General features: G+C 32.4%; 1 protein-coding gene across 5 annotated transcripts; it reads left to right on the top strand.

The window, feature by feature from the left end:
• Positions 1–13,207: 13,207 nt before the first annotated feature.
• On the top strand, positions 13,208–17,544 carry LOC114181098 (TMV resistance protein N-like). 5 transcript variants are annotated; one of them, XM_028067440.1, is made up of 6 exons: positions 13,208–13,354; positions 13,563–13,980; positions 14,107–15,208; positions 15,396–15,686; positions 15,780–16,598; positions 16,757–17,544. In XM_028067440.1, exons 2-6 carry the CDS (start codon positions 13,847–13,849, stop codon positions 17,291–17,293), a joined length of 2,883 nt encoding a protein of 960 aa, XP_027923241.1. In that variant the 5' UTR covers positions 13,208–13,354; positions 13,563–13,846; the 3' UTR covers positions 17,294–17,544. The 5 variants fall into 5 exon arrangements, with proteins under 5 accessions (XP_027923241.1, XP_027923240.1, XP_027923244.1 ...); XM_028067439.1 differs by having other exon boundaries at positions 13,208–13,980; XM_028067443.1 differs by having other exon boundaries at positions 13,208–13,980; positions 15,780–16,260; positions 16,757–16,997.
• Positions 17,545–18,980: the final 1,436 nt, after the last annotated feature.

Here is an 18,980-nt window from a genome sequence, read left to right as displayed (position 1 = left end):
TTAATTGGGGTGAAAAACAAGAGTCTGCTTTTCAGCAACTCAAGGAAAAGCTCACCAATGCACCCATTCTAGCTTTACCAAACTTTTCAAAAACCTTTGAGCTAGAGTGTGATGCATCCGGTGTAGGAATAGGTGTTGTTGTTGCAAGGAGGGCACCCAATTGCTTATTTCAGTGAAAAACTTCATGGTGCCTCCCTCAACTATCCCACCTATGATAAGGAATTGTATGCCTTAGTTAGGGCCCTTCAAACTTGGGAACACTACCTTGTGTCCAAAGAGTTTGTCATTCATAGTGACCATGAGTCGCTAAAATATTTGAAGGGCCAACACAAGCTGAATAAAAGACATGCTAAGTGGATGGAATTCTTGGAACAATTTCCTTATGTGATAAAGTACAAGAAGGGCAAAAGTAATGTGGTGGCTGATGCCTTGTCTAGAAGGCACACCTTGTTTTCAAAATTGGGAGCCCAAATTCTTGGATTTGATCACATTCCAGAAATGTATAATCAAGATTCTGAGTTTTCCTCTACTTATGCTGAATGTATGGAAAGACCTCAAGGAGGTTTCTATGTGAATGAGGGGTATTTGTTTAAAGAAGGAAAAATTTGTATTCCCCAAGGTTCACAAAGAAAACTCCTTGTTCAAGAAACACATGAAGGGGGATTAATGGGTCATTTTGGGGTAGAAAAAACCCTAGGTCTTTTAAAAGAGAAATTCTTTTGGCCCCATATGAGGAAGGATGTCCAAAGGCATTGTAATAGATGTATTTCATGCTTACAATCTAAGTCTAAAACAATGCCTCATGGATTATACACCCCTTGCCTGTTGCTTCAGCCCCTTGGGAAGATATAAGTATGGATTTTGTCTTAGGACTCCCAAGAACACAAAGGGGTTTTGATTCCATTTTTGTGGTGGTAGATCGTTTTAGCAAAATGACACACTTTATACCCTGCCACAAAGTGGATGATGCTAGCAACATTGCTAGGCTTTTCTTTAGAGATGTGGTCAAGCTTCATGGTATACCCCGCACCATAGTTTCTGATAGAGACACCAAGTTCCTTAGCCACTTTTGGAAAACACTTTGGTCAAGGTTAGGAACTAAGCTTAATTTCTCTACTTCATGTCACCCACAAACTGATGGGCAAACTGAAGTTGTTAATAGGTCTCTGTCTACTATGTTAAGGGCAATTTTGAAAGGAACCACAAATCTTGGGATGAATGCCTTCCCCATATTGAGTTTGCCTACAATAGAGTAGTTCATAGGACTACTAAATCTCTCCATTTGAAGTTGTTTATGGCTTTAATCCTCTCACTCCTATGGACTTGCTACCACTTCCTACATCTTTTGATTTTATTCATAAAGAAGGGGTGGCAAAATCTGATTTTGTTAAGAAAATGCATGAAGATTAAAAGAAATCCAGCAACAAACAGAGAGGTATGCTAAGTACAACAATAAGGGGAAGAGGGAAATGATTTTTGAAGAAGGGGATTGGGTGTGGCTACACCTTAGAAAAGATAGATTTCCTAAGCAAAGGAAGTCTAAACTTAGCCTCGAGGTGATGGTCCCTTTAAAGTGCTGAAAAGAGTAAATGATAATGCGTATAGGCTAGAGTTGCCTGAAGGCTATGATGTGCATGCCACCTTTAATGTTGCTGACTTAATACCTTTTGCAGGTGGTACAGATGATGAGGCAGAAACAGATTTGAGGACAAATCCTTCTCAAGAGGGAGGGGATGATGAGATGCCTCGAGCCAAGGGACCTACAACAAGAGCCATGGCTAGGAGAATACAAGAGGAATGGGCCTTAAATGCGCATGCAAGGCCCAAGATGAACTTCACATGGGCCAAGGAAGATGTGAAGACCTAGCCTAGGACATTTTGCTTGTAAATACTAGATTAGGATTTATTTTGGGCCTTGTATTTTGGGCTTTGTAGAATAGGTTTTCTTTGGGCCATGTATTGGGCCTTGGAGGATTTTTGGGCCTTGAAGAGAATTGGACCAAAGAAGAGTTGAGCTTGAAATTGGCCCAACAAGAGGGATAGCGCATTTCAAGAGGATCTAGATCCTTCTTGCTCAAAGCTTGGTCACCAAGCTTCTCTTATGCGCCTAGAAGCAAGTTCCTTGTGACTTGCTTAGGGGGCAAGTCACACTTGCCTCATGTTCTCTTTTTGAATCCAAATACCACATTCTAGATCATTTTTCCCTCCATTTTTCTAGACCACTTGACTCTCCTTTTTTACTATAAATAGAAAGCTTAGGACCTTTGTATTTTCATTCATGAATATAGTAGAGAAACTCTATTGAGATGACTCCAGACTCCTCTCTTTTTGTGAATCAACTTAGGCTAGAGTTCTCCTTCTTGGTTTCCTATAGCCCCCTTCCTTGAGTTTTGGCCCAATCTCACTTGAGAGCTTCTCCAAACACCATTTCTGCATCACTTATCCTCTCATCTTCTAGCTTTCTTACCTTCATCCTTCTCCATGGAAGCCTCATCAATTCTGCATGGCTTCTTCTTGGCTTCCTTACTCTTGAAGATGGACTTATCACCTTCTCTAGAATAGAATTCTTTTCTAGGCTTCATCTCCACCATAATTTCGTAGCTTCAAGAGACTTCAAGCTTGACTCCATTCCTTCATTCTAGCTGCATTTCTGCTGTCTCCATGGATCTCCTCCTCTCCATTTTGACGTAAGGAGGTTCATCAGTTCAGTTCCAAATGTTTCTGGAAACATGACATTGGTCGGGTAAGAATCAGTGTTGGTGGTTTAGGAGGCCAAAAATGTTGTTGGAAGATTAGGGTTCGACGGAGGAGAAGTTTTGGGTGCGAAGAAGGTTTTTGATTCTGCGATTCAGAACGTGTCGATCTCGGGCTCTAGTTCGTCGGCGAAGTATGAAGGTGGCCGGAAATGGTCGCTGGTGAAGGAAGCTTGGTTGTGGGGGTAGTGTACAGCATAACTTGTGGTTTAACGGAAAAGATGGTGTGCGTCAGTTTCAGATTCCTTTAGTTTTGGGAATTCTAATATTTTAATTTAGGGTTTGATTCTTTTGGGTTTAATTCTAAGTTTTGTTTTTCTTTTAGTTCTAAGCTTTAATGTTTTCAAAGTAAAAAAAATGGAAATTGTTAAAAGATATAGTTAGGGATGTCAAAAAAATCTGTACTCGCGGGTATCCGCGGATAAAACCCGCAACGGGTAGGAAACGGATATTAAAAATGGATACCCGCTACTTGCGAGTACGAGTATTTTTGATACCCTCATGTTAGCGGGGCGGGTATGGGTATCATAGTATCCATACTCGTGGATACCCGTACCCGCTAAACTTTAATTCACAAAAGTACCCTCATATATATATATATATATATATATATATATATATATATAGTAAAAAAAAAATTGGTCTAATTTTTTATAAGTTGCACATCTTGTCTTTTGTCTTCATTCTTCAAACTTCAAGTATTGGTATGTTGTCTTCTTCCAAGTACACCTCTTTCCTTTATTTGAAATTGGGCATATACATTAAATCCTATATAGACAATGACGTTTATGGTATGCTTGTTGTCAAATGATGGAATCAAAATAAGAATACTTGACACATGACAATTGAGGTTTATTATTTGTTTATTTTGTTTATTTTTTAGGAATCAATTGGAGAAAGTGGACTTTTTGATCAAAACACTAATTAAAGAATTTTCATTGTGTTGAACGTCATCTTATATTTACTTTTATAATTATTTGGACTTCATGAACTTGAGTATATTTGAACTTTATTTAAAATTTATGACAGTGATGTATTTTATTTTATTTTATTTGAATTTATGATTAAATATTTATTTTTTAAATAATTTTGTAAATACCCGCGGGTACTCGCGAATATGAAAAAATAGGTGGGTACCCGCATAATAGATACCCGACGGATATGGGTACGGGTATAGGGCAAATATTTATCCAGCGGGTAAGGTACGGGGGAGCTAGTACCCGTACCCTACCCACCCTATTGACATCCCTAGATATAGTAAATCGGTAATAATAATAAAATAAATAATTAAAGATAAGAACAACCTTTAATATTTGTTGTGTGAACCCCTTTTTATGATAACTATGATCTAAGTTTTTCATTATTTTTGGATTAACACAATTGATGACTTTGTGCACCCCTTGGTATTTACATTCATTTAATAGTTATTAAAATTTAGGTTTTGTACACCCCATTTTGATATTTACAACCTTGCTTCCATGTTTTTATTTGATGATACATGTTTTATATAAAATCAATTTTTCCTTTTGTAAACTTTCAACGTCGAAGATTATTAATTATCATGTTAAGTTTCGGACTTACTTGATAATTATAATTTTCACTCAATTTAAATAAAATTTAATTATCATGTTAAGTCTCGGACTTACTTGATAATTATAATTTTCACTTCATTCAAATAAAATTTAATTATCATGTTAAGTCTTACCATCAAGCAAGTCCGAGACTAGACATGATGATTAAAATGAGAAATCAGGGTTACGTAGTTCTTTTTAAAACAAATTATAAAAAAACTTAAATTGGATTAATATTTTTTTCTTAATTTTAAAATTTAATATATCTATATTATTTATCAAGCGAATATGAGACTTAACATGATAAAGAGTTACCATCAAGCAAGTCCGAAACTAGACATGATGATTAAAATTTATTTAAATCGAATAAAAACTATAATTATCAAGTAAGTTTGATACTTAACATGATAATTAAATTTTATTTAAATCGTTAAAAGCTACAACTACCAAGCATTGGCGGACCTACTTAGGGACTAGGGGGAGCCATGGCTCCCCCAAACTTTTAATTTATTATATATATATGTATATATAAATATTTAAAATTTATTTTATTATATTATTTTTATTAAGTTATATATATATATATATATATTATTTTTAGTGTTTAAAAAGTAAAATAAAAATTAATTTGATTGATTAATAATTGGATTAAAGAGATTAAAGTTTTATATCTGGTTATAAGGTTTTTCAAAACAAGTCATCAAAAAAGTGTGAAATAAAAGAAAGACAAATTAGGAAAAAGAAATTGGAAAACATAGAAGATAAATAATGCATACTCACACGATCTCATGAATAAGTATCCTAGTATGATTTATGTATGTTTGATTATGATTCTTCTATTACGATATTTCTCCCAAATTAAGTTTCCCCAAATTAGTATGAACCCTAATTATGATTTTAAGAATTTTTTGTATGAAATTGGCATGAAGCCTAATTATATTTTCTCAAATTAGTATAACCCATTGATATTTTATATTTTCAACTTCATGTAATGAATTAGTTGAATAGTCTTCAATTGAAATAAAAATTAGAATACTCATTCATGAGAATTCAATAAATTAGAAAGATTAAAAATTGAAAAATTTGAATTGCATGGTTTAAGTAAAAGAAATAATTTTTTTTAATTAAGAAAATTATATATAAAAATATAATTTGGCACCCCTAAATATTTTCTCCAAGTTCCGCCATTGCTACCAAGTAAGTCCGAGACTTGATATGATAATTAAATTTTATTTAAATCGAGTAAAAACTATAATTATCAAGTAAAGCATCATGTTAAGTCTCAGATTCGCTTGATAAATAATATAGATATATTAAAATTTAAAATTAAGAAAAAGATATTAATCCAATTTAAGTTTTTTTTATAATTTGTTTTATAAAGAACTACATAACCTGATTTCTTATTTTGAATGATAATACGTAGGAACAAGGTCAAATACCGTATTAGGCTAAAATAAAATTTAAAAAATATTTTCTTTATTCATATTTGCATGTTTTGTTTGATTTTTTGGAAAAACAAATATATTAAAACTACATTAATCTTGTACACTTAATTAAAGGGAACCCATCTTAAGACGAACGTGTGGGTGCTAATACATTCCCCACACGTAACCGACTCCCGAACTTGATCCGGTTCTACAGACCATTTATTTTTAGATTTTCCATAATTTTCCTAAAATTATGGTGGCAACTCCTTTTATTAAATTTATATATTTTAGCATGTTTTCTTAGGTTCGTCGTCTCGTCACAATTTTTTCTGAGATTACGACAAATATCATTTCATTAGGGATTATGTAGTCAAGGAAAATATAAAATTGAATATATAGATACCCTAAATTAATTAGTGACATTGTCACCATGCCTTTATCTAGAGAGAGATTTTATACAATTAAAAATGAGTTAGGCATTTTAGACATTGAACAACTTAAAAGTATGCAATTTTTATGTTTATGCATATATTAATCGTTCAAATAATTAACTAATTATTAGTACTATGCCTGATTGCCTTAGAATTATTTTTGTAATAATCGATTATGTTCAAATTTAATCAATTAATAATATGTTCTTTGTCTACTTGGTCTGATTTGTTTCTGTAGTAATCAATTATCTCATGGTTTAATCGATTAAATTATATAATTCTTTTATCTGTTGTTTGTAAATGTTTTTGTATTAATTGATTAGATTAGTTTCTATATCAATTAAATTCTTGTTTTTTGCCATGTGTCCTGCTCTACTATACTCTATGCTATTTTGTTTATGTGATTGATTGCTTAATATGATGTTTTATATAGCTTTGATCAATTTTTCCTGCATCACATTTATTCCTACTAAATGAAATTGACAAAAATTAATTACTTTTCCAAAACCACTTTGAAACTATTTTAACGTTTTCTGCATCACTTTAATCTCACCCACTCCATTACACAGACTCCATCATTCTCTCTAACACGTTCTTCTTAATTGTAACCCTAACATTCAGACCCAAAATTCAAACTTTTGTTGCCTCTATTTTAATATTGTTGTGCTCGTGCATCCTATGTGTCGCTGTTCACATCTTCTTTCACATTCTCTTCTCACGTATCATTATCATCATCTTGTGCAACATCATGGTATCTTTTTCACGACCAAAACGAGTGAAAAGAATTACTACTAAGAAAACTCAAGAAGCTAACTTATAAGTAGACATGTCAAAGTGAGCCAACCCGGCTCACACGGGTTGGCTCACCATGAGCCGGGTTGAAAATGAGTGAACCCAACCCAGCTCACTTTATGGTGAGCCAGAAATTTTTTAACCCGGCTCAACCCACCACGGGTTGGTGGATTAAGTGGGTTGGCTCACCAACCCACCTAAAAAATTATTTGTTTATTTATTTTTTAGTATTCAAATATTTAAATAAATTTTTAAGTAATCCATGAGATGACAATCATAGTAAAATCAAGAACCAATGTTTTGATCATGCTCATCACTAATATATGAAGAATTATTTTCAAGAAAGTATCCATATAATCTAAGAAAGCATGACTAATATTACAAATTTTCTGTCATGCTATTCAACAAAATATAAATAAAAAAACTATACCTTTTTTTCATGCTAATTTAGAAAAAAGTTGTTTATAAGACGGTTACTTGAATAATTTACTATAAAGATTATAGTTAAAGATTAAAGTATCAACATATATAACTTGACAATCAAATTAATAAAACATTCAAACTATTCAAATATAATTAAGCAACATTCTAGCATTTAAAAATATGAAATTGTGAACAAATATAATAGGAGTAGTAAATAATTATTAAAAAAAAATTTTTAAAAAATTAACAAAAAATTTTAAAAAAAAATTAACAAAAAATTTAAAAAAGTTGTAAAAAAATGTTGGTGGGTTAAGTGGGCCAACCCACCTTCAACCCGGCTCGAACCCGTTTAACCCGTGGGTTAAGTGAGCCGGGTTGAGTTCAACCCACTTTTGAAAAAAGTTGAATTTTTCTCAACCCAACCCGGCTCGAACCCGTGGTGAGCCGGGTTGGCTCACAAGTTGAAACCCATTTTGACATCTCTACTTATAAGGATGGATGAATAGGAAGGACAACAAAACTTTGTTATGTTTTGGCATCCATGGAACTTCATTAATCACAAGTACATGGAACTGCAATTCTATTGTTCAAATTGTAAGACCCGGCAAAAATAATTATATTTCTATGATAATAATAAGATGTGAGGAATATTAATTGAATTAATATGTAAGGACATAAATAAAAGTGAAGAGTAGCATAGTTGGTTAGAGCCTTGTTATGTTGATTCCTTAATTTAAGTAAAGAAGATATTAAGTAAAGGTGATGGGTATAGCATAGTTGGTAAAAGAAGCTTTGTACATATTTTGGATGTTTGGTACGTGTGAACATGAAAGAGAAAATGTATAACAATTAATTGAATTCAAAAATTACAATAGAAGAATGTAATAAAAGTTGAAGAACTTGAATTAACTATTGAAAAATAGAATTCAATGGAAAGAAATTCAATTACATCAAGAAGTTGCACCGACCAACCAGAGATGAGCATGAACAACACTTGAGAGTGTGGGTGTCTTTAATCCAGGCAAAGAAAAGAGAGGAAAAAGGAGTGATTGTTCGAGATCTATGAAATGCACGGTGAGAATATGGGAGATGAAGTGAAATGTGGTGTGGTGAAATTAAATGGTTCTGTTTGTCAAATGTGGAGTTGTGTCTCATAAATTTTTCATTTTTTTTTCTTTCTAATTTCAGCTATAACTCCTAACTACCAATTACAAATAAAATTGAAATTAATTAAGTAACTCCTAAGTCGAATTCAGCTTGTAGAATCATTTAGAATTGATTACTTTTTGTATATTGTACATAAAGCAATTGCCGCACTTCAAAGTAGATTTAAACAATTTAAAATATATGAAAATATTGTTGATTTTTTATTTAATATTAAAAAATTAAAGTCACTAGATTGTACAATTTGGAAAGAAAAATGCTTAAACTTTGAAAAAACTTTAAAACACGATAATATGTTGGATATTAATGGATTTGACTTACTTTCATGATTAAATATCTTCATAGAAATTATAGGTTTGAAAAATAATAAATCAATTGACATTCTTAATTATATAAAAATAATATATTGTTTTCCAAATGCATATATAACTTATAAAATAATGTTAACAATTTAATTATAGTTGTAAGGCCCACTATATTTTCTCTAATTTTTATTCTACCCTAATTTAAAGGGGTTGCCCAAATCAGTTGGCCCAAAGGGAAACCAGACCCTAAACTGCCCTAACGCTACTAACTCTTCTCACTTTCAGAAATGAGCTGCCTTACTCCTCTCTACCAAGAACTGTGCTCTATTAGGGTTTCGAAGTTTAATTAGATTCAAGTTTAGCTCGACCTCGTTTCTGCTCACGTAAGTGTTCTTCAACTCATAGTTTTTCCATCTCTGGTCTAGTTTCGTGGTCATTGTTATGGTTTCTGTAATAAACCCACTTTTGCTCACTGTTTCCAGCTCACAAATCTAATCCTAGAGCGGATGTGCTCCATGGTTCAGCGTCGATGTCTTGTACTAGCTCTTTCCAGGTAAGGGAAGTTAGATCCTTATGTATGTTCCATGAAATCTACCTATTTTTCGTTTATTTCGTGATTGAATGGACTGTGTGTGAATATGCACTGTTGGGATTGCATATTTGAACTACTTGGGTGTGTGTGTGTGACTGATGCACGAGAGAACAGTGGTGAGCATTGGTTTTCTCGCCCAAGCGAGCCTGCCTCGCCTAGGCGAGATTAACAGAGGCTTGCCCAGGCAATTTTACGTGAGTCGTCGCTTAGGCTACCAACTCTATTTTTGAGCGAGCGAACGTCTCGCTCAGGCAAGGGGAGTCTTGCCTAATTGAGAATGCACTTAAGGTCACTGTTCATGTAAGTCGAGCTCTCGCCTAGGCGAAAAGAGCTCTCCTGAGCGAGACCTTTCAGCCTGAGCGAGGAGCTGGGCGAGTGTGCTTGACTATTTTGTTGCTTCTCTATTCTTGGATAGTTGGCATTTGCTTGAATTGAATTGTTATGTTAAAAGCATGAGATGAATGATTATGCATGAGTGATATGGTTCATGGATTATGAATGATAGGTTTAGTATGATCTTGGCATGTGATTTAAATGGGATGGTTGGTTATCAAAGTGGCATGGTGTCAGTATGAAATACACTTCTATATTCATGGATTGGGAAGGATGAGTTGGAATGGATTCAACGTGGAATGTGAATGAGGATTGATTATAAAGGTTGGCATGAGATTTATATGCATGATAAATATTACTTGGTTGGTTGAATATTATTGGCATGTGGTCAGGACGTAATTCCATGAGCCTCTAAGTGAGACCTCATTGTGGTGTTTCAGTGGTCGGGACGTAATTCCATGACCCCTGTTAGTGGGAGCTCATGGTGGTGCCTCATCTTTATGATTTAGTAAGGATTCAAGGTAAGGTTGCATCTTGATGCTCTAAGGAGTCAATTAGTCTCATATAGAGCAGACAGACTCTTGTGGTGAGAGTAGCAGGAGACCTAAAATTCATTAAGGGCTAAACTTGTGTGTGGGGGTTGAGACATTGTAACACTTAGCTCGGGGTGAGCAGCTCGGTAGAGCAGGGAATCCACCACAAGTACAAGCAATTGCTGAATTTAACTAAATTATACGTATCCGGATGAGTCGAGTCGAGTCTTAGTGTATTGTTTGGAAGGTCATAACATGCTTGGGTGATGTATGTATAATTGACTATGAAAGTGTATATGATTGCATGATAAAACTATTTTTTGGCTCTAGCTTACCCTTTTGTTGTTTGTTGTATGTCTTGTATGTGTGGTTTTCTTTTTCGCCATGATCATCAATTTATTAATGTGAGCAGATGCGAGGAACACCCGTGGTCAACAAGGAGGTGATGGTTCCGCTGCGTAGCCCACCTGGGCTGGATGCTATTGTGTTGGGCTTTATTATAGGGCTATGGCCCATGCATTAGTTTGTCCTTTAAATTTCAATTGTGTTACTGTTGAACTTTGTATCTTGTTTTGCTTTGGCATCGATGTGTGCCTTGAATATTGTAAGGAGTAGTGTTTATGCTCCAAGACCGCGCTACTATGTTATCTGTGTGACATTTCCTTTAATTGGGATTATTGATTAAATGGAACGTTACAATAGTTGTTTCGAATGAGAGGAATTTATCAAAACTAAAGATAATAAAAATTTATTTAAGATCAACATGTCTTTACAAAGATTAAATAGATTACTCTTATTATTTATTGAAAAATAAATGTTAAATAGAATTATTAAGATAATTTAATAGATAATTTTAAATGAATAAAATTAAAAAATAAATTTTAAATAAAATGTCTTATTTTTAAATTTGTTTTAGGTTTTTAAAACTCTTGATTTATCTCTAATGAGGAGAGGCAACACGATGATAACAAGATGTTATCATGTGATGAATGCATAAATGGTAAATCTACTTACCAAATAAGTTCATGTTAAACATTAATGTTGTTAATTTTATTAAAAAAAATAAAAGAAAAAAAAAACATGGAAACAAGTGGTAAGTCTACTTCATTATTGAATTTCATTTTAGTTTTGAAATTTAATGTTTCGCACAAAGTAGTTGAAAATCTATTTTGTAGTTGAAAGTCTAATCATCATGTCATTTAGACAATTAGACATGCCATTAGATTGCAATTTATGAGTACCCAACATTATCACATTATCACGAGGCTATCACTAAAGATGTCCAAACTATATGGTGGAGATAATTTAAGGTGCCTTCACATCATAAATTTAATGAATTAGTATATTAAACATTTTTTTATTGTGATGAAATTGATTTATGCCTTTTGTTTTTAACTGCATTTGTACATACTAAAGTTACTTGGACACCTTCTAATGAGTGACAAATTCAAAAGTTTATGAGACTAACGTTGAGATAAATTTTAAATTAAAATAAAAGGTTATTATAAATTTTGATAAATAAAAAGTTATATTCTAAATATTAATATATCAAAATAAATTATTTTATAAAAAGATAGTTTTTAAATTAATTTATTTATTCTATTTATTTTTATATTTCAAATAAAGTTACACATATGTGTAAACTTTGACATCTATTATTTTTATTTTAATTATTTATTATATTATAATATAAAATATAAAAACTTTACTTACATAAAATCAATTATGTTAATCATATCATTTATTGTCAATTAATAATATATATTTACAGAAAAAATTGAAAAGAAAAATTGGTGTCCCATTACTTTATGTATTCTTACTTTGGTTTTCAAACTTTTCTTTTACATCTTTGAATGCAATTCATGTTTTGTGGTTAGAAACACACATGACTTTAGTCTGTATTCAATGATCCGTTTTCCAAGTCGTGCGAGACTATTAAATGTAAACATCTACTTTTCAAGTCTTCCTTACAAATGAATGTGAAGTTGTAATACTTATTAATTTTCTATTATATATATATATATATATATATATATATATATATATATATTAGACATTCTTTTTAACTTATTTTTATTTATCATAAATTATTAGTTTTTTAAAATAAATTCGTGTTGCTATGTCATACCAAAAAAATTATAAAGTAGCTCTAACTTGAATACACTATTGTTAAATAAATAATTATTTTATAATTGATTAGTGTCGACTAAACTCATACGAAATTTAATTAACTTAATATACGTTACCTAACTTAGGGTCCAATTTTTCTCCCTTCTGTGTGAATTGTTGACTGACGTTAACACGTTATTTTGAATTAGAATAACTTTTTCTTCTGGTTCATGCTTAAAGTAATTATATATAAAGAAATAATTTATTCATATTAAAAACACATTTCTATTTTGAAATTAAATAATAATACAATCCTATATTTTTCTAGAAAAATAATATTTTCATGTTTTTCCTTTTGTTTCACTCTATTAAAATATAAACGTATATAATTTGTTAATAATAAAATTAAATAATAATTAAATCTTATATTTTCTTACGAAATGTTAAAATTATTCTTGTGAAAAATACTCGATTGACTTTTTATAATTTTTTTAACTTTAATTTTTTTTTATAATTTAAATGTATTTTCTTTATCAAAACATTATAAAAATTGTATTTTATCTTTAAATTAAATTATAAAATATTTATATACTTTATAATGGATATTTAAATTATAAAATATGCGTGGCAAGTAGCATAGAAAATCTTTCTATAGCAATTGCGTTGCCTTGTATATTCTATAATGTGCATTAAATGAAGGAGAAAAAAGTATTTTCCATTCCTTCTTTTATCTTAGGAAGTAGCCCAACCTCAAATTCAGTGGATACCATTTGTTTGTTATCATATCCCAAAGTTCAGATAGAGCCTCCTAAGTACCTTATAAACTTATCATGCATAATAGGATTGTACCTTAACGTGGGGGAGAAGATAACATTTTTCCGTTCCTCGTTGTGTTCCTAAATTAAAGAAGATAACATCCTTGTATCTTAACTTTGTCATTTTTTTTCCATGTGAAACTTACATTACATTTGGAATAACTACAAATAGTTTTAATTTTTTCTTCTTTTATAGCGATTCATACTTAGAATTCCTAATATCTTTCTTTTCACTTCTCATGTCATGCAACCATCTCTTTCTTCCTTCTGTTACAAATTCAGATATGATGTGTTCCTTAGTTTTCGAGGGAAAGATACTCGCCATGGTTTTACAGGAAATCTCTACAAATCTCTTTGTCATAGAGGAATTCACAGCTTCTTTGATGACCACCATCTTCCTAAAGGGGACCATATTTCCTCTGAACTTGAGAACACAATCCAAGACTCCAGAATTTTCATCATTATCCTCTCTGAGAACTATGCATCTTCCTCTTTCTGCTTAAATGAACTTGATTACATCCTTAGGTTTATCAAGCATAAGGGTCGGTTGGTTTTCCCAGTTTTTTATGGAGTTGACCCTTCTGATGTGAGACACCACATGGGTACTTTTGGAGAGGCATTGGCTCATCATGAAAAGAAATTAAATTCTTATTACAACATGGAAAAGCTTGAGAGATGGAAGATGGCTCTGCATCAAGTGGCTAACTTGTCTGGCTACCATTTCAAACATGGGTACACCATTCCTCTCCTATTATTTTCTTTTAAAACTTTTCATATTGATAAATTTGGAGCACAAACATTAAAAAAAGCATATAAAGTGTTTAGCTTGACTTCTGAAAAAATTTTGTTATTGAATAGGGAAGGATATGAATATGAGTTTATTGAGAGGATTGTTGAGTTGGTTTGCAGCAAGATTAACCGTGTTGCTTTACATGTTTCGGATTACCCAGTTGGACTAGAGTCACAGGTGCTACAAGTAAAGATGCTTTTAGATGTTGGATCTGATGATGTTGTCCACATGGTAGGATTCCATGGACTTGGTGGAGTAGGGAAAACGACACTTGTTGTTGCAGTTTATAATTCCATTGCTGACCATTTTGAAGCTTTATGTTTTCTTGAAAACGTGAGAGAAGCTTCAAGTAAACATGGGTTACTACATCTCCAAAGCACCCTTCTTTCTGAAACAGTTGGAGAGATTAAGTTAACAAGTGTTAAAAAAGGAATTTCTATAATACAGCACAGGCTGCAGCAAAAGAAGGTTCTTTTGATTCTAGATGATGTTGACAAAGAGGAACAACTACAGGCACTTGCTGGAAGACCTCATTGGTTTGGTCTAGGCAGTAGAGTCATTATTACAACTCGAGACAAACAATTGTTAAAATCTCATGGGGTTGAAAGAACATATGAGGTTAAAGAATTGAATGAAGAAAATGCTCTTGAATTACTTACTTGGAAAGCTTTCAAGTTTGAAAATTTTGATCCAAGTTACAAGGATGTTTTGAATCTAGCAGTGACTTATGCCTCAGGCCTTCCACTGGCTTTGGAAGTGATAGGTTCCAACTTATTTGGAAGAAACATAGAACAATGGAAAAGTGGTTTGGATCAGTACAAGAAAATTCCTAAAATGGATATCCAGGATACACTTAAAGTGAGTTATGATGCTTTGGAAGAAGATGAACAAAGTGTTTTTCTTGACATTGCTTGTTTCTTCAAAAACTATGACTTGGCAGAGGTTGAAGACATACTTCGTGCTCATCATGGTCATAACATTAAACATCATATTGATGTGTTGGTTGAAAAATCTCTCATAAAGATTAGTTTGGATGGTAAAGTGACACTACATGATTTGATAAAAGACATGGGTAGAGAAATTGTGCGTAGAGAATCACCCAAAGAGCCTGGGAAACGTAGCAGGTTATGGTTCCTTGAGGATATAGTTCAAGTTTTAGAAGACAATAAGGTGAATAAGATTGATTCATGTGCATGTTTGGCTTTTCATCTTTAACTTGGAACTATCCTTTTGCATATTATATGATTACTTGTATTTTATGCTTTATAATGTGTATGTACACTTCTCTATGTATGCTTGTTGAAATCCTAATATTGAATCATGTCTTGTGGTTGTTTAATGATTTTTCTGTTGAAAGGGAAGTGGTAAGATTGAAACCATATGCATGGATTTCCCTTCATTTGAAGAAGTGGAAATAGAATGGGATGGAGATGCCTTCAAGAAGATGAAAAATCTCAGAACACTTATTATCAGAAATGGTCATTTCTCCACAGGTCCAAAACATCTTCCTAATTCTTTGAGAGTGATGGAATGGTGGAGATATCCTTCACAGAATTTTCCACAGGATTTTCATCCAAAGAAACTTTCTATATTCAAGTTACCATACTGTGAGTTTACATCACTAGAGTTGAATGACTTAGTAAGACAGGCAAGTGTATTGACTTCATTTCCTGGTTATATTTATGTTCATAAATTCTCTTTTACTTTGTTGATTTTCTTCTTCTTTTTTTCTCTTTTGCAGAAGTTTGTGAATATGACAAGTTTAAATTTTGACGAATGTCGATATTTAAAACAAATACCTGATGTATCATGTCTAACACATTTGGAAAACTTGTCATTTCGTTGGTGTCCAAAGTTATCTTCACTTCACTACTCAGTTGGGTTCTTGGAAAAACTTAAAATCTTAGATGCAGAAGGTTGCTCCAAGCTCAAGAGTTTTCCTCCAATCAAGTTAACCTCTCTTGAGCAACTCAAACTTCGGTATTGTCATAGTCTTGAAAACTTTCCAGAAGTATTAGGAAACATGGAAAATGTAAGAGAACTTGACTTGAAAGATACTCCTATAAAAAAATTCCCACTTTCATTTCAAAATCTTACTCGACTGCAAAAGTTACATTTGTGTCTGAGTTGTGGAGTGATGGAAAATGGTTGTGATGGGGTTCCCCTTTCAAGCATTTGTATGATGCCAGAACTGGTTGATATTGTAGCAAATGAATGGAAAGGTGAGCTTTTCTGTAAAGCCAATGAAGGTGTAGAAAAAGTGAGCTCAATCTTCTATACAAATGTTCAATATCTTCAACTCAGATGTTGCAACTTAACAGATGATTTTTTTCTGACACTTCTCCCATGGTTTGCCAATATGAAGAACTTAGACCTATCAGGGAATAATTTCATTATCATTCCAGAATGCATCAAAGAATTCCACTTTTTAACTAGGCTTAATTTGAACTTTTGTGAGCAACTTCAAGAAATCAAAGGCATTCCTCCAAACCTGAAATATTTCTCTGCAATAGATTGCATATCCTTGACTTCCTCATGTAGAAGCATGTTACTAAATCAGGTATTGATTTTGCACATTGGATAAGAACAAGTAAGTTAAACAATATATAAGAAGAAATCAATATATCCCAACTTAAAGTTTTGAGTTGAAGGTGGTGTTTTTAGTATCAGAATTGTATATCATGGGTCTAAACTTGATAAATTGTTTATGATTAATAGGAACTGCATGAGGCTGGAAGCACCTTCTTTTATTTGCCAGGAGCCAAGATTGTAGAGTGGTTTGAGTTCCAAACGTTGGAAGTGCCAATTTGTTTTTGGTTTCATGGCAAACTCCCAGCCATGGTTATTTGTCTTGCAATGGAACGAATGTGTGAGTATTCCTCGTCAAAAGGTTGTAAATACAGACCCTTGGTGATCCATAGCACATTTAGACTCATGTCACCCATTGTGATCATCAATGGCAACGAACATTTGTTACAAACTTGGGAGATGATGGATGATTGTACTTGTGTTTTTGACCTGAGGGAAACAAAACTGAAAAATGATTTTGATGAACAACTTTTGGAAAATGAATGGAACCATGCTGAGGTTACATGTCGATATGTCAGTTTAGGCCAAACCTTAATAAAACATGGAATCCATGTATTGAAACAGGATAGTAGCGTGGAGGAGATTCGATTCACTGATCCTTGCAAAAAAAGAAATCTTGATATAATGAGCTCAATAGCCCAAAATCACAGCAGCAACAATTGTTGAAAAAACAAAGAAGTTGGCAAAACACAATTTGTGTAGTAGGGAAAATTGTCCAACACTGGTGTTTCTCATTTTTTCATGCTTGAGCAACCAGGTTAATGTGAATAATTCTACTATCATATGTTAGTATTTAGTGGGCAGTGTCACCTTTTTCATGGTCTAGACCATACATATGATAGTTTAGAAATTATTCTCCTATAATTTAACCTATTGATTTCTTGTAATTTTCTATAACTAGGTTTCTTATAATTGTTGTGTATAATTAGATAATTAATGTTATTACAATACTTTGTTTATATATATATATATATATATATATATATATCATCTTAAACTTGGTTGTTGTTTATTGTTTCTTGAGCTACTTTGTCAACACTCCTAACTATTGTTGTATAACTTCATGTCTGCAATCAGTTGCTCCACAACTTATTAGCATCTTTCTATTTCTCTTAAAAGGGTCATACAAATTACTTCTACGTTTGGAATGAGAATTCAAAGATAATAATTTATTTTTATAATTTTAAATCTTTTGTCACAAAAATATGTTTCGGTAAAATTTTTTAAATGAAATTGAAATTCTAAATTTTATGAGTATTTAAAATACTTAAAATTAGATAATTTTATAGTCATCTAAAAATAAAAATTTGAAATCTTTACATTTAGATATTTATGTCTCTTCTACTCTTTATATTCTCTAATCTACATTTAATGTTTAATTGAGATTAAAACATTGTAGATCCAGGTTTGAGTATCATAATTCAACATTGTTTATTAATAAATGTCATTGATTATTTCTAGCATGTTACAATAATGTTTATTAATTTGGATTTTTTACTGAATTGTTCAGTAATATTTTTATGTTATCACTGATTTTGAAATTTTAAATCCTTTTAAAAAAACATTTAAAATATCGATTGTAACGTCCCATTTAAAATATAATATAATTAAATGAAACATTACACAAAATAGTGATAGAAACAAGGTCCTGGAGTAAAGTCACTACTCCTTACGATTATCCAGTGAAAACATAAATGAACTAAGGCACACTACGATGCTAGTAAACAAGTATAGGAAATGATCAACAGTAATTCAAAATAAGACCCAGAGACAAGACACTACATGGGCCATAGCCCTAGAGAAAAGTCCAAATAAACGGAAATCCAGTCCAAGCAGACTATGCAGTGGAACCTCCATCACCCTGATGACAACATGGAGTTCTCGCATCTGCTCACATCAATATATTGATGATCATCGCAAAAAGGAGAAAACCACACACAGGAACACAAACAAGCAGAAAGGTTAGCTAGAGCAGAAGATAGTTTATCATACAATTATATACATCTCCAAAAACCAAAATGCAAATATCACCCAATCATGTTATGAATCACACACAATACACTAAGACTAGGGGTGGCAATGCGGGCCGGCCCGACCCGTTTAGGCCCGGCTCGCATAAGGCCCGCATAACGCGGGCTGGCCCGCCCCGCCCCGCATACTTTATGCGGGCTGAAAATACTGGCCCGCCCCGCATACTCCTTGGCCCGCTTTTTTTTAATTTTTTTTATTTTTTTTTATTTTTTTTTAATTTTTATGATAAAACTTTCAATGTTTAAAAATTGGGAAACTTTAAGAAGTTCACAAAATTAAGTAAAGACTTTGGGGAATTAGATGATAAATTGATAATTCAACA

Source organism: Vigna unguiculata, chromosome 4, assembly GCF_004118075.2.
Source record: "Vigna unguiculata cultivar IT97K-499-35 chromosome 4, ASM411807v1, whole genome shotgun sequence".
NCBI lineage: Eukaryota > Viridiplantae > Streptophyta > Magnoliopsida > Fabales > Fabaceae > Vigna > Vigna unguiculata.
The sequence above is the reverse complement of the archived record's forward strand: the minus strand, read 5'-3'. Positions and strand labels throughout refer to the sequence as shown.

Coding starts and splice junctions, on each gene's coding strand:
- LOC114181098 (XM_028067438.1), top strand. CDS start 13,493: ATGCAACCATCTCTTTCTTCCTTCTGTTACAAATTCAGATATGATGTG. Junction 13,981..14,106: donor GGCTACCATTTCAAACATGG/GTACACCATTCC, acceptor GTTATTGAATAG/GGAAGGATATGAATATGAGT. Junction 16,599..16,756: donor GAAGCATGTTACTAAATCAG/GTATTGATTTTG, acceptor TATGATTAATAG/GAACTGCATGAGGCTGGAAG.